Raw genomic sequence first — 15,937 nt, forward strand, 5'->3', positions numbered from 1 at the left:
ACAGAGGTGACTGTTCAATATTAATCTTTCTGGATTTCTCTGCAGCATTTGATACAGATGATTAGGAGACAGGATTTGAACAGAGCACCTAAAACATTTCTGTTATCTGGAAGAACAGTCTGTAGTGGATTTAAATATTTTCTTACTGACAGATCATAAAGATTGTTTTTAAGAATGTACTAATTTGTACAAGTGCTTTTATCATGCGAGATGTACCCCAGGTGTGGATGAGTGGCTTCACAAATAAATATCAGGTGTCAGCCTTATCAAACCTCCATTCTTTCATCTGATGAACATGTTCAGCATAAATTGATTCATTAATTTAGAAGAGTATTTGTACCCTCACATTTATACTGCAGCAATCAACTCTACCAGAAGCTCCATCCAAAAGCTTCAACATCTGCAGCTGGTACAAGATGCAGCAACCAGGCTATAAACTGACAAGCCCTATTCCTATCACATACCTGTTCTCTATTCCCTTCAGTGGCTGCCTGCAAGATGGGAAATCTATTTTAAGATTGACTTATTGACATACAAAGCCCTACATAAACTCCCTATACTCCCACTTGCTCACTTTGATCTGCAGATAAAGGACAACTAACAGAATTTTTCATACTTCATTTGGGGCCTGAGCTTTTAGCTTTGCGGTCAGACAAATGTCTGTGTAAAGGTCATAGGTCCACTTAAATATCGCTGGCATTTTCAATATTGCTATGATAATAAATAATTTATATTACCTAGTAGAAGAGTGCTGATTCCCAGCAAAACTCTTATGGAAAAAAATAAATAAAATCCATGAATGGCATTACCAAAAAAGTTTTTTTTTTTTTGTTTTTTTTTTTAACAAATCACCTCTCATGCATGGAGTTATCCTCGTTATACTCACCAATGTTGTTGTTGCTATGCATCCTGTAAATTGAAAGTTGTGAGGATGATCCTATAATGATATCCCTTAAAATAACATTCCAAGACATGTCCAATAGAAATCACCCAGGCTATCAAATGAGGCCTTTAAACCTGGAAACCAGACGTTTGTGGGCTTCTGTGCCTCTTCAGAATTTACCACTATTGTGATTATCCTCTGACGAAACCGCTGGTGCAGATTAGCGGAGAAACGCGTAAGGAGGCTCCTGTAAAAGGACTTTGCTGCCCGGAGAACACCAGCATATTCCACCTTTTGCCATTTTGTTGCTTCAAATTGGGGAACAAGCTCATGAGAGACCTGGCCAAGGAGGTTCTTACCCCGTTTGTTAAATAACTATCATGGCATTGACTATTCAACAATATATAGTGCGGCTGAAAGTAGCGGGGGCCGTAGCATACCGCTGCGAGCAGTTATCTAATGCAGCGCTCTCCCCCTGCTACATTGTTATATAAACTTATGTGATCACGCCGACTTGGACACATAGAACCAATCTGCTTAAAGTAAATATACTCACCTACCTTTTGATCTAAGAAAGGAGAGTGTGTTGGTACAGATAACACAGGAAGATTAAATAAGCAACACAGCAACACATTGGATCAAATAAAAATCACTATATTTGTGTGGAAATTATGAACTTTTAATCAACTGGAGTAATAGGGTAAGGAGTGTTTACTTATTTGTTTTTAAATGCAAATTTGAACAAATAAATTTCCTTTTACGTATTGGTTCATTTATATGTACGTAAATTGGTTTTAAAGCGATTCAGAATAAATCAATTGTTGCGCTCCCTTGATAAGCTGATTATCTTTAGTTATACACTATTGTGATCCCCTGTGCAGTTTCCATATTATCGGGAAACTGCACATGTGCAGGACCCGTTCTGCGTATATGCAGAATTAATCCTGATCACATCACAGACATGCAAACGCCTCCACCTGATTGACAGGCAGAGGCATTCGAGAGGCAGGGTGGGAACTGCTGGCATTGCCGGAAACAGGGGCGTGTCTCTGCAGTTTCTGGGAGTGGCAAGGCCAAGGACTGCATCGCGAGACGCAGTTTCCTTGGCCTCACAAGTTGCCTTGAGTTGGACAGCCTGAGTTAGCTGAGACTTACTCAGTTGGCAGTCTGCGAGGAACATAGCAACCATCGGTTAGAATGTTGATCCCAGGCTGCAATGAGGTCGCAGCACTGGGATAGCATATGCAGCAAGGTGGTGTTTAACGCCTCCTACTACATTTGCATTACAATGGATTACATTTGCAACTCTGCTGCGAGCAGCTTTGCAATTGCAATCCATCAATCCATGCAGAATTAAGCCTTTAATGTCCTCAAGGACAGTGGGCCTAACTCAGACCTGATCGCAGCAGCAACATTTTTCTCTAATGGGCAAAACCATGTGCACTGCAGGGGGGGGGGGGGGGGGGTCAGATATAACATTTGCAGAGAGAGTTAGATTTGGGTGAGTTATTTTGTTTCTGTGCAGGATAAGTGCTGGTTGCTTTATTTCTACACTGCAATTTAGATTTCAGTTTGAACACACCCCACCCAGATCTAACTCTCTCTGCACATGTTACATCTGCCCCCCCCCCCCTGCAGTGCACATGGTTTTGCACATTAGAGAACAATTTTGCTGCTGCAATCGGGTCTGAATTAGGCCCAATGTACATAAAAGTTTCTTAGACCACAGATACATATTTGTAATAAGAAGTCTCTTGGTATAAGAAAAAAAACCTCCCAGGTTACATTGTAAAAATCCCTGGTTATTTTTTGCAGCAACTTGAATAAACACATAATATATAGAGTAGTGCTGTCTGCTCTGAAGATAAATAATGCAATTTTGGAAAGTCATTACAGAACATAGCCAAACTTATTCCGATCACAAACTGAAGAGCTTATAATTAAATCACAACTCTGTATCATTAAAATAGCATCTGCAAGAACAACTGATGATACCATATTAGAAAAATCATTTATTTTCCAGTTGTACATCAAACTTTTTTCTTTCCACTTCAGAGTAAACTCATTAGCCTATATTTTATCTCAATACAAGTATTACAATGTGCTAAGAAACTAGGGTCTTTTTTTTTTTTTTCAATTAGTGCTCTAGGTTAAAAAAAAACCCCATAATTTTTGAACAAAAATGCAGTTAAAGAGAAATACTGTTTTTTTTTATAGTATTGTTTAATATGCAAAGTTTCCATTCAGCCACAAAATGAGTTTCAATTATATATATAAAAAAAAAATAACTGCAAATTTCTAGGTGTAAGTAATAAAAATAAATAAATAAATAAATAAAAGCTATTAGTGTATATGTAGTATGTACTAAGAATTGGAAAGAGATACAGTGGAGAGAGATAAACTACCAAACAATCAGCTCCTGTCATTTTTCAAACACAGTTTTCAACATGGCAGTTAGGAGCTGATTGGTTGGTACTTTATTTCTTTCCAAGGCTGAGTACCTCTGCCTCATTGAATTACACAGGAGAAACTGTCAATATATATTTGGAAGGAGTAATTGAAACAAGGTAATGGATTGCAATGCATAAAAAGAGCACTCGGCTAGAAAATATTTGGGACATTCCTGTGTTGCAAATTTATAGAAGCTAGAGAAAAAACGAGTATTGCACCTGTATACTACAAATATGACTATCAATTATCCAGAATTCCTGACCCCTGAAACTTATTTATTACCTCATGCCCTTCCACCTCTAACAATGACCCCCCACCCTCCTTTTCTTGTACTGTATAAATCCCAAATACATATTCTGCACAATAACTGACTTCCTATACATTCTCTCCTCTAGCATGATTTCTCTTAATAGCCCAGCCAGAGGTGAACCACTTTTGCTAGCATCTAATAGTAATTTCTATTTAGGTTCTGCATACTGTGATCACAGACTGACATTTCAGAACAGTTTGTGCTGTTGAACCTCTTGTGAATCTCGTGAATTACACTCACTGATAACCAGTTCAACCCTTTTTTTCTAAGTGGGTTTCATTTATCAAAGCAACTCTATTTCCATTCCATTATTAATGTTGTATTTATACATGATCGTTGCATATAAAAGCTGTTTCTTTCAAAGGTTGCTGTAGAAGCAAAATGCAGACTTATATAGTTGTAATGAGTATTAAACATCATAACATAAACAGAAGACTCAAGGTAAGCTATTCATACGTAATGGAAGTACTTGAAGTTGTAAGGTAGGTAAGGTAATTGTGCAATAGCTGGTCATACATTGTGTAATAATCGTACAAACCAGCCTACTTAATGAGTGGTTTGAACGATTATCCTTCAGTGTATGTTACTGATAGCTGTTCACAGCATGAAAACAGCTGAAAAGTGATCTGGACCTGTCTGACCCATCTGACTTCATTCAGTCATCTTTAGTCTGTGAATGGAGTTCGCCTTCATACATTGTGGAGAGTACGGAGGCGCTCCAATAATCAGGCACTTGCTCCTGTCTGCTGGACTATCATGCAATGTATGGGCAATTTAAGTAATAGATGGAGGAACATTGCTGAGTACAATAGCAAAATTTGGGAAAGGGATGGGCAATACCTCCTCCCTGGGCCCCCGCTCTGTTAAGCATGCACAAACTGGGTGAAGACCATTCAAGTCCCATATTGACTATACATCCTGCAGTGTCAGCAGGTCAATATTTCTAAAAATCAAATACATTTCTGAGACCCCAGAGCTACATTGAAGTAGCTAAAGAGGACTGAACACAATAGATAAAATAAATCTTTAAACCACCCATAATAGATTTATATCTAGTTCACTGGTCTCATAGCATCAGGGCCAGGACTACTGTACATGCCACATTGTCTGAGGGTGAGTGCTTACCAGATGCAAAGGTAGGATTTTATCAGGGTAGAGTCCTAATTTGCCAGTCACTGAAATATATTGTTGATATCCATACACAGTAAATATGGTGTGTGTGTGTGTGTGTGTATATATGTATATATATATACACACACACACACACTATGGTGAAAAGTATTTTTTAATTTGTTAATTGTTGAATTCTGGTGTTGCAATCAGACCCATTGCAGCAGGTGTATAAAATCAAGCACCTAGCCATGCAGAATACATTTGCAAACATTTGTGATACACAGATGGGTCGTTCTGAAGAGCTCCATGACTTCAAGTGTGGTGCTGTGATAGGATGCTACCTTTACAATAAGAGGGTTCGTGAAACTCCATCCCTGCTGGATATTCCACGGTCAACGGTAAGTGATATTATTAGAAAGTGGAAGTGTTTAAGAACAACAGCAACTCAACCATGAAGTGGAAGACCACGTAAAATCACAGAGCAGGGTCAACGACTGCTAAAGCGCATGGTGCGTAAAAGTCACCATAGCTGAAGAGTTCCAAACTTCCACTGGCATTAATGTAAGCATAAAAACTGTGCGGGGGGAGCTTAACGAAATGTGTTTCCATGGCTGAACAGCTACATACAAGCCTCACATCACAAAGTTCATTGCCAAGCGTCGGATGGAGTGGTGTAAAGCACACAGACACTGGACTGTGGAGCAGTGGAAATGTGTTCTATGGCCTGGCGAATAACACTTCTCTGTTTGGCAGTCAGATGGGCGAGTCGGGGTTTGGCAGATGCTGGGAGAATGTTACCTGTCTGACTGCATTATGCAAATTGTGAAGATTGGTGGAGGAAGAATAATGGTATGGGGTTAATTGTCAGGGTCTGGGTTAGGTTCCTTATCTCCAGGGAAGGGTAATCTCAATGCTTTAACATACTAAGACATTTTGGACAATGCTATGCTTCCAACTTTGTGGCAACAGTTTGGGGAAGACCCATTTCTATTCCAACATGACTGTGCCCCAGTGCACAAAGCAAATACTATAAAGACATAGGGGGTTATTCAGAGCTGATCGCTAGGCTGTGTTTTCTCACAGCCTGCGATCAGGTCCAAACTGCGCATGCATATGCACCACAATGCGCAGGCGCGTGGAACGACTGCACAGGGGATTGATGCATAGTGACGGGATGGTGCGAAAAAAACGATCGCATGGGCAATCACAAGGACATTGCCAGGAAGAAGGCAGTTGTGGGTGGCAACTGACCGTTTTCAAGGAGTGTCTGGAAAAACGCAGGCGTGTCCAAGCGTTTGAGGGAGGGTGTCTGATGTCAAATCCAGTCCCGGACCGGCTGAAGTGATCACAGCGGCTGAGTAAGTCCTGGGCTGCGCAGAGTCTGCACAAAATAAGTTTGTGCAGCTCTGCTACACATGCGTTCACATACTTGCACAGCGAAAATACACTTCCCCTGTAGGCGGCGACTATCTGATCAGGTCTGAATTACCACCATGGTTTGATGATAGCTATTTCTATTGCATAACCCAGATACAGTATGTATTGTCTATTCTATACATTTCTCAGTAACTGTAATTCTATCAGAAGATACACAGCACACTTACTAAAATGTCCTTTCCCTTGTCTGTTAGAAATAATGAAGCCTTTAGAAAGCAATGCAGCTATTCTTAAATATACACTTCCAAAGACATTTACACATACAAAAGGAGCTGAAACCACCAAACAAGCATAAAGTATACAAGAAGAGAGTAAATAGGTTACTTCTAGCAGTGGAACATTCAGTAATTGTAGTATACAGTAACATACTGTAATGTGAACCTAGCAAAGTACTGCACAAAATGGATACATTCAGTCAGTTTCCCAGACAAAGAGGTTGGAATGGTTTACACTGTCAATAGAAGAAATGTGCAGAACAGGAACATCATGTTCCACAATGTTCATATTATCTTTAGCAACTTTGGTGTATACCTTTTAAAGAAGCACATGTACTGTAGTATAATACCTGAGGGCCTAATTCACAACTACACGCATTCCCGATTTGGATGCAAGTGACTAATGGTTTCAGCACTGCTCACGGACGCCACAACAAACATGACATGTTGCACATGCTTGGGGGAGGAGGTGGGGAGCATTCCGGCTTTGGCAAGGTAAGTTTTGGCGGCTGGTCTGAGAAACCCTATGGTGGATCACAGAAGCTAGCGGTGGGCATCTTTTTACAAAGTACGCCTCCTGGGGCATTTGCATATGCTCTTAGGTCCTGCTGTGGCTGAAGCCGCAGAAGTGATCACTCCTGTGAGCAGCCGTGAATAAAGCCCTGAGTATTTAACTCTGACAGTAACTTCCTCTCACTCGCTATATATAGGTCTGATCAAAGGTGTGGGTGCTATATGTGCATAAAGGGTCTCTGTGGGTGTGGGAGCTATATGTGCATAAAGGGTCTCTGCACTTGCAAATTCAGGTATTTAGTGAATGCTTTGAAACACACTAATGTGTGTAAATCTAGCTCTGGTACTAGCCAGTGCTTCCTGAGGTATACGTACACTGTTCAATTACCAACCTAATCAGCCAATAATCATCAGTTCGGAACAATAATTAAACAGTGTATTGCTAATTATAGTTCTGTCAGCACTACTGAAATCATCCATCATGTCTGAAAGATACGATAATTGGTTGAGCACATCGCGTCTGGCAGTGTATGCTCTGCTGTAGCCACCTGACATTTCCCCTGTTCCTTCACAGGGGAGGATCAGGGAAATGTTTCCTCCCAGGGGAGGAATTTAGATGCCATGGCCATACACTGTGAGATACCTCATAGTGTATGCACAGCATAATTTGGGTGCCAGGCCATCTCTTCATTTGAAATACTGTAACACAACTCTGTAAATGGAGCCCTCTGGCTTTCTGCCCTTCATTGCCACTCAGAGGACAACATACAGGTACTGCATTGGTGGAACTAGTGAGGTGGGCTCAGGTGCAATTATATGCATTGGGTCCCCTCCCCCAAGATCTTAAATAGGAACAGTGTGCCCCACAGACGCAGCTCCCCAAAATGGGGAAATGACGTAGTCACAAAACAGTACTCCCAGTTCAAATGATGCTACACGGTAGTGAAACCTTATTCATATTATACCACACAGTTGTGCACCTTACACATTATTTAATACAGTAAAGCCACACAGCAATGCCCCTTACACATTATAGGGGTGATTAAATTGTTTTTCTGTGCCGGGTCCAGTGAAACAGCATTTCCTGAGTAGAAAAGGTGGGTGCTACCATTGCACTGGTTGCACTACATGTAGCACCTTGATTACTGGCAACTCATTTGCACACCCATATACAGGCAAATAATTTGTAATTAAAACGCCCTGACGTGTACATCTAGGTTTGTGGCATATCTCCTGTCTTGTCCATGTGGTTTACACTATGTTGGCAAGACAGAGAGACAGTTCAAAGAGAGCATTGTACAACATAGAGCGGTGATCAGAGTTGCTCTAATTGCAGGGAATAGTGACCAGGCAGTAGCCAGGCATTTTGCCCAGGCAAGGCATAATATGTCTATGCTTTAATATAGGATAGAGCCAAAAAACTCCTACAACTTGAGGCAAGGTGGATTTCTGTGTGAGATACAGTTAGTCCCAGGGGTCTTAACAAATCTCTCATACCCCTTTTAGACCGCCAGCTTTAAACACGTGTTATTGCACATAAGCGTGCATAACCCGTGGTTATGTGCGGACTGAAAGGTGCCAGGGGAAATATGCCGGCTCGAGCGACCCAGTATTTCAACCCTGGTAGCGACCAGGGTTGAACTTGTGTTCTACCTGGCTCGCTGTGCGGTGCGAATGAGAGCCAAGTCGATGTGATCCATTTCCCGTTCACTCTGTGTGAACTGCTGTCTGCAACTCGACAATATGCCGGGAGGCAGACAGCGGCGGCGAGGGACCTGAGGTGGGTCGCACCCTGGCGGCTCCCGTGTCAGGCTCCTGTGTGCGACCTGCCTCAGGCGGTCTGAAAGGGTTATTAGTCTATCATGTTTACTATAGTATGCAGATATACTGTGTTTAACATTTTTCTTGCAGAGAGTTAATATAAATGAGTACGCACTGAGGTATGATGTACAGTAATATAGTGTTTTATGTGTTACAGATTGTAGTGGTATGCCACACTTGCAGCAACTCCCCCCGGCACTGGTCCTGTGATCACGTCCCTTCCAGAGACATCATAAGCCGGAAACCGGAAGTTGAGTGCGCAGTCCCAGGATGGCGGCCAGCGTGGGGCGGGAGTGGAGGGCCTTGAAAGTATATATATATATATTTGTTTTATCACTCTGTACACTTTATCCCCATGAGATTCATATACTGCATAAGGACACATCATGACTATTAATATATAGATATATATATATATATATATATATATATATATATATATATAGTCAGAAGTTTGAGTCCGGCACTCACAATAACCATGAAATCAGCGTGTCGGGTGCCCCATTAACACCTATTGCTAGGTGTAATATATGTAAACAGCAGAATTGGCACTCCGGACTTTCAGCAAAATAAGACACACATACAGCAAGGTATGTAAAGTCAACGTTTCGAGGACCTTTCTCCCCTTTATCAAGACATGTCTTGATAAAGGGGAGAAAGGTCCCCGAAACGTTGACTTTACATACCTTGCTGTATGTGTGTCTTATTTTGCTGAAAGTCCGGAGTGCCAATTCTGCTGTTTACATATATATATATATATATATATATATATATATATATATATATATATTTACTGTAAAATTGCTGTTGGCAGATCAATGCAGTGCACATTTACTAACATTGCAGACAGGAGAAAAGCATATTTATTTAGTTCAGAGTTTTAACAGGCCAGGTTTTAAGAATATCTGTACCTCCAGTTTAGGTGATGTACTGTAAATGTGGTTGAACTGCCTGTGCTTTATCAGGGATAGCGTAGAAACCTGAGTTGTTATAGGTGTTGAGGACTTGAGCTAAGAACCACTGGTTTACATCAATTCTTTCAAACATAGTAATTCAAAACAGCTCTTTGATCAGATATAATAAATGCAGTATTAATTTATGAACATTGATAAAAATAAATAAGAATAATTTGATATTTTAATAGACTTCTTGCTTTGTAATTCTGAATACTAATATTAGTTCTGTGTATATTTTTGGTACTTTCATTAAATATTTATACATATGGGACTGTACCTTCACCTAAGGTATGATATATATGTGAACTGATTTGCTTATGACAATATGACACTCACAAAAGTTTCCCAAGGGCTCAAAGCTGCCTCATGGCAGCAGGTAGATTTATCTGATGCAGATTTATGTGACAAAAAGATATCCATATCTCACATTTCTAGTACGCTTGCTTTTGACAGGACGTATAGAAAGACAGGGCCTTGAGTCTAAGGACTAACAATGAGATGTTAACTAATAGGAGGAAAATAAGCTCAAGGCAAAGGAATTCAATTTCAGATTTAAGAAAAAAGCGAAAATTCCATGAAAAAGAGCTAGAGGCCCATAAAATTGTGTCATCTGAGTAAAATATAACTGCAGAGCTACTTTTCTAATTTGCACAACAAAACTTTGGGCTTCCCATAGGACAGCACTGTTCTGAGTGTTCTCATCTGAATATATTTTGTTATTAAATTCAGTAACTCTTCCATACCGTTCCAGGTAACAATTCACAAATAATACCGGAATTTAAGTATATGGCTTTGCTTCATTAAATAAAAAAACTGTTGTACTTCGTATTCCTTTTTATTTTTTATATATGCATATATTCTGAATTGTAACTAGCATTTAAGAGTTTTGGGATAAAAATATTTTTATAGTAAGGCACAACATATAGTAGTGAATCCGAATTATTGACCCATGAACATACCAGCAATGTGAAGAAGTGATAAAGAAATTGTGCATGTAGGAAATAACTAGTAGCAGCTTTCACTCAACACTGATAGAGAAGGAGGTGTGACCGTTTCCAGTCAGAGATTGTGAGCAGTTGGGATTATTAAATTGTAACGCCACCTTTGGATGGATGAGGCCAAGTGATGACCTGAGTGGTGTGCTATGAATAGAACCAACTCAAGGGGGTGCAAATAGTGTAGTGGCGAAAGCTGAGCACCTGAATGGAATTGTAGCCTCAAATAACCCCTTTACTACACCATCAAGTATATACCTTCTTAAACAATCTCATCAAAAATAAAACCTGATGACATTGTAAAAAAACTAATATACATTCGGCAGCACTGACTTCTGTGGAGAAGTACACAAGCAAACCTAACACTGGGCGTGGTCATATTTTGAAAAGACACCAAGCAGAGGCCATAGCCCATTTAAATTTACAACTGGAAATAAATTAATCTCTCAGGTCTACACGTCTGCTTTGTCTTACTGTACCTCTGCAAAAAATATTAGTTAAGCTAAGAAAACAAATGGTCCCTCCCAAGCTGGATCGCTCTGCGCCACCTATGACCAGCACCTCTCCTTTCCTCTAATAACCTCCTATTACTCCTCTCTATAAGACTTATCATGTTCTCTGGAACTGCTTACTTCACTGTACAAGTCTTGCCCCAAACCTAAAATCCAAAATATGCTTCCTCGTGGTTGCTTTCCCTGCCCTCTCTACTTCCTCCTGCTAAACACCACTTGTGTTCCCATTTGCTCCTACAGTTTTGCATTAGCTCTCCCCCTGGAGTGTAAGCTCTCACAGTCTCTTACAGAGTATGTGCTACTATGATTAACGATATTCTTGTATCTGCTATATTTGCTTACTGTATTCAGGAAAGACATATCTGTGTTGATTGTCTAGTGTTACAACACCTGTGGTATTGTGTAAAGAAACAATGACAATAAAATACAATTAAAGATGCACACTGTGAATAATTTATCTATTTAGTAACACAAGATAAAAATATCTTATTCCATGCCTAGATCCCATTATTTCTCTGTCTTCAAGCAGTCCATGGTTTAAAAAATAAAAAATAAACAACTACTGTGTAATGAGGACAGACTTTCTCTGCTAAGAGTTACAGGGCAAATGACATGCCATTATTACCCAGCAAAGGTTTTCATTATTATTATTATTATTATAGTGCAACATATTAAATATCAATCCAGTGTAGCTTTGCACAGATTGGCTAGAGCATGAGAAATTCAGTATGAATGCATTGTTGCAAACAGACTCCATGTAGGTTATGGGTTAACGTCATTGTATTAATAAAGCTCAATCATAAATTGTATCAATAAAATACACTGATACAATGAAGAGCATTCATCCTTCAAGTGGAGTTTATATGCAACTATGTGAATGAGTGTGGTTTTTTCACATTCTTGCCAATCAGCAGAGAATTGTAGTGGGGCAGAATTCTTACACAGAGTATTTAGCTGCATGTATTTTGAGGCCCACATTTGACATTAAATGATGCTCTATGTGTACTTAAGAATCAGTGTTCTCTAGAGCTCTTGATATTCAAGCTTAACACAGAAAGGACACATAAAGAGAATTGTATGAACTCAGCCTTACAGAAATCAAGTCAATCTGGTTCACTTAAAATTATCCAAGGTAGCAAAAACCTTTAATGCTTCTCTTTAGCATGAATATCAGCTAGTCAATGCATTCAGAATGTAAGTATTGCCAATTATCTGCAGTTACTACTATAAAGATAATATGAGCATTATCCCATTGACTTGTTCATGACATTAGTAACCTTTTACAGTAAATGACATATAAATATTTACTTACAGTATCTCACATTGCATAAATCAAGAGTATTCAACATGCGGCCATAGAACTACACATCCCAGCACACCCTGCCACCATTTTAGCATGCCCTAATATCAAAACTGTGACATGGCATGCTGGAACGTGTGGTCCACAACAGCTGGAGGGACGTATGTTGAAAACCCCTGCTATAAATGCTTGTCAAACAATCTACAATGCAATCTTATCTGCAACTATAATATAAAAATATACTGATTCGATATTGGATAGATATTAATATTAATCACTTACCGGAAGAAATATCAATGCGGTTTTTCTTAGACTTTGTCATGTTGATGTGGATGCTGATTTTGCCTTCTATTAAGTCTATTTCCACATTTCCAATTTCATCTGCAAAACTAGTGAAGAGCAGAAGTCCATTTGGATTCCAGGTGCGGAAGTGAAAGCTCACTGATAATAAATCTTCAGCTGCTCGTCCATGGACTTCTAAGTAGCTGCTAGCATTAAAGAAGACGGGAACTGCATGTGATTCAACACAGGTGAAACTTAAATTGTCCTGAAATGAAAGAGATGGTTTTATGAGATGCTAAATATTTCAGTTGTCTTTCTAACTATGGGGCAGATGTATTTATCCTGGAGAAGTGATAAAGCAGTAATAAAGAAGAGATAAATGCAAAGTCATAACGCACCAGCCAATCATTACGGGTTTGAAAAATGACAGGAGCAGATTGGCTGCTGCGTTATCACCTTCCACTTATCACTTCTGCATCACTTCTCCAGTCTTGATACATCTTCCCCAATGTGCAATATGTCAGAAGCCCTGTGGTTTCATTACACACTTGCGTGGCTAATATCTATCTATCTATCTATCTATCTATCTATCTATCTATCTATCTATCTATCTATCTATCTATCTCTGTGCTGCACTCATACATGGTATACTTAGCTAGTAAGTATAACTCATATAGGGCCTGATTTAAGGGTGGATGCAATGCTGATGATTGCACAGATGAGCAGTAATTTGCTATTGCGCATACACGAATAGTTTTTGAAGCTCCCAAACCGAATTGTACGATGGTGTATGTATTTGTCTATGACATTGGTATTACTTAAGATGGCTTTACTTATTACTTAAGATCCATGGGTGGTTAAGAGTGGATACTAGGAGGTGACCTAAAGTCTTCACAAGAGGAGGATGTGTCATGGGCGTGTTTTGCCATGCTGTTCCAATCTCTGTTGCAACCTTGCAGCCACAGAGAACATGTCAAGAGAGAGGTACAAGGGAGACAGCGTCAGGCAGGGCTGCTTGAGGAGTCATTGTTGTGACTGATGGAGCATTGCCTTACTTACATGTGCAAAGTGAACATCAAAGTGTTTGCGAAGTCCGTGCACAACAGGAATGCTTAAACTTGCATTTGCATATTTTCTCAGTTGGGAATACATGAGAAATTGCAGCTGCAAATGATCTGTGGCAACTTCTGAATCAGGCCCCTTAACCTTTATGTCTAGACGCCAGCTGTGCTAGCTAAATTTATGCAGTGTAAGGTGTAGGGTAATTACTTTTTGGGTATTGGGTACACAAGCAATTTCATTATTACAATACTGTGAGATATAAAGTACAAATAATAACCTAATAATGGTAAATTGTTATATACTAGTGCTATTTTGTATTACATTTTCATGGAAATATTCAGCAATATAACAAATACAGTGTAAGCTAGATGTATGTTAGATGTGACACAGCAAGCTTGCAGCACATTGGTTTTGTGCTTATGGATAAAATGTTATTGCATAAACAATAGCTTTGACAATTGCCTGTTGATCACACTGCACGCACTCAGGGCAAGGACATATATTTCCAACTTACCACATTATATGAATTCATCTTCTTTCTCCGGGCGAGGTCAGTGATATTCAGTGCATTGTACTTAATGCTTTCCATACAACCCTTGAAATTTCTTCTGTTACTTGAAGTTGGCTTTCCAGTTGAAGGCATTCCTCCAAAGGTTAGCTGTGAAGAAAGTCAAGCAACATTTTGTATCATCTTAATGAATTTTACTCCACACTGTTGGACTAAATGTCCCTTCAGTGAGAATAAGTAATGTGCCAGATTGCTGTAGTTTTCATAACTATGCACAAAATGAACTTCGTTAAATTGCATCAGTCACCAATAAGTAACAGTTAGTAGTACATCAAAATAGAAAATGCTGTAAACAGTTTTTTAAGAAATAGTTTGTTATTTACTTAAATTTTTCTCTGTCTCCAGCTGCTTCTCCTACCTTCTGGTAAGAGGGGTCTGCCGCTACTTGTGTCTGGAGAGGAGAGAGCCAACCTCTGCCAGCCAGTCCTGGCGCTTGCCCACATGAGCAAAACACCATCTTCTATGGACTGCATCGGCTGCAACCCATAGAATCAGGATAGGGCTGCCCGAAAGCATGCTCTCTGTCAATTGCAGCCTTGTCTGACAGTCCCAGAGGGAGAAGACACCTCCCAATGGGACTGCCTGTCCTGTACTGTAGGTGACTGTCGGGTAGCCATTCCAGTAGGAAGTCACTGCCAGTCACAGTGTAGCCAGTGCAGTCATGGACTGCAACTGGCTCACTGACATTGAGCTAAGGTAGCAGATTTTTCCTGGGACGGCTGCAGTCCCGCCAATAGGCAAAATCTGTCACTGGCCTCTCCACTGACAAATCCCAGTAATGTATTATGCACAGCGGGAGATTCTAGTAGTTTAAACAGAAATAGTAACCTGCTATGAAATTTGAATTCCAAATGTCATCCCACTCCCAGATCTAATGGTTGTTCCCCACACATACTGCTGAAGACTCTAAGCTCACTTTTGTTTGGCCATCATTACCTGCAACTACAGCCACTTTGCATGCACCTCAGATCAGTCTCTTAGGGGCCTATTTATAATTTCCCTGAAACACCAGTTTTTTGGGGGATGTAAGAAAATATGAGGCATCCCCTGAATATAACACAGAGAAACACAGCAAATACCTCCATTTCCGAAACCAGCCGCAGCACCTACCAATCCCTATTGGGCTGCAAAGCTGTCAGATTTACCAAGCTCCAAAATGTGAAGCATTCTGGAGCTTGGCCCTGATAGGTCAATGTCAGCTCCAGATGGCATTATCCTATATAGAGCCGGCGCTAGTCGCTCAGCAAAGGGATGCAGTGCAGGGAGGCGCCAAACTGAAGAGGCGCTCAGCCTCTCCCTGCTCTGCATCCCTGCTGCTGCCAGATGCCGCTGCGCCTGTCACCCTGGATGACAGGTAGCGGAGCTGGCAGCTTGCAGCGCGGCTCCCCCCCCCTCCTCCAGAAAGTGTGCACGCAGTGTGTGGCCTCAGCCTACACACAGCGTCATTGCAGCTGCCATCCCGAGCTGCCTAGAGGGTTGGGGGCATGGCCTAATTGTGGGCGCTGTGACCACACCCCTT

General features: G+C 40.4%; 1 protein-coding gene across 3 annotated transcripts in view; it reads right to left on the minus strand.

The window, feature by feature from the left end:
* CNTNAP2 (contactin associated protein 2) overlaps positions 1-15,937 on the minus strand; it is a 2,955,022-nt gene that overhangs the window by 1,688,687 nt on the left and 1,250,398 nt on the right. For all 3 annotated transcript variants that reach the window (XM_063922438.1, XM_063922437.1, XM_063922439.1), the window contains exons 7-8: positions 14,365-14,508; positions 12,789-13,053 (exon numbers count right to left, since the gene is read on the minus strand). In XM_063922438.1, coding sequence (XP_063778508.1) covers positions 12,789-13,053; positions 14,365-14,508 — 409 coding nt within the window. The remainder of the gene's footprint in view (positions 1-12,788; positions 13,054-14,364; positions 14,509-15,937) is intronic.

Source organism: Pseudophryne corroboree, chromosome 5 (genome assembly GCF_028390025.1).
Source record: "Pseudophryne corroboree isolate aPseCor3 chromosome 5, aPseCor3.hap2, whole genome shotgun sequence".
NCBI lineage: Eukaryota > Metazoa > Chordata > Amphibia > Anura > Myobatrachidae > Pseudophryne > Pseudophryne corroboree.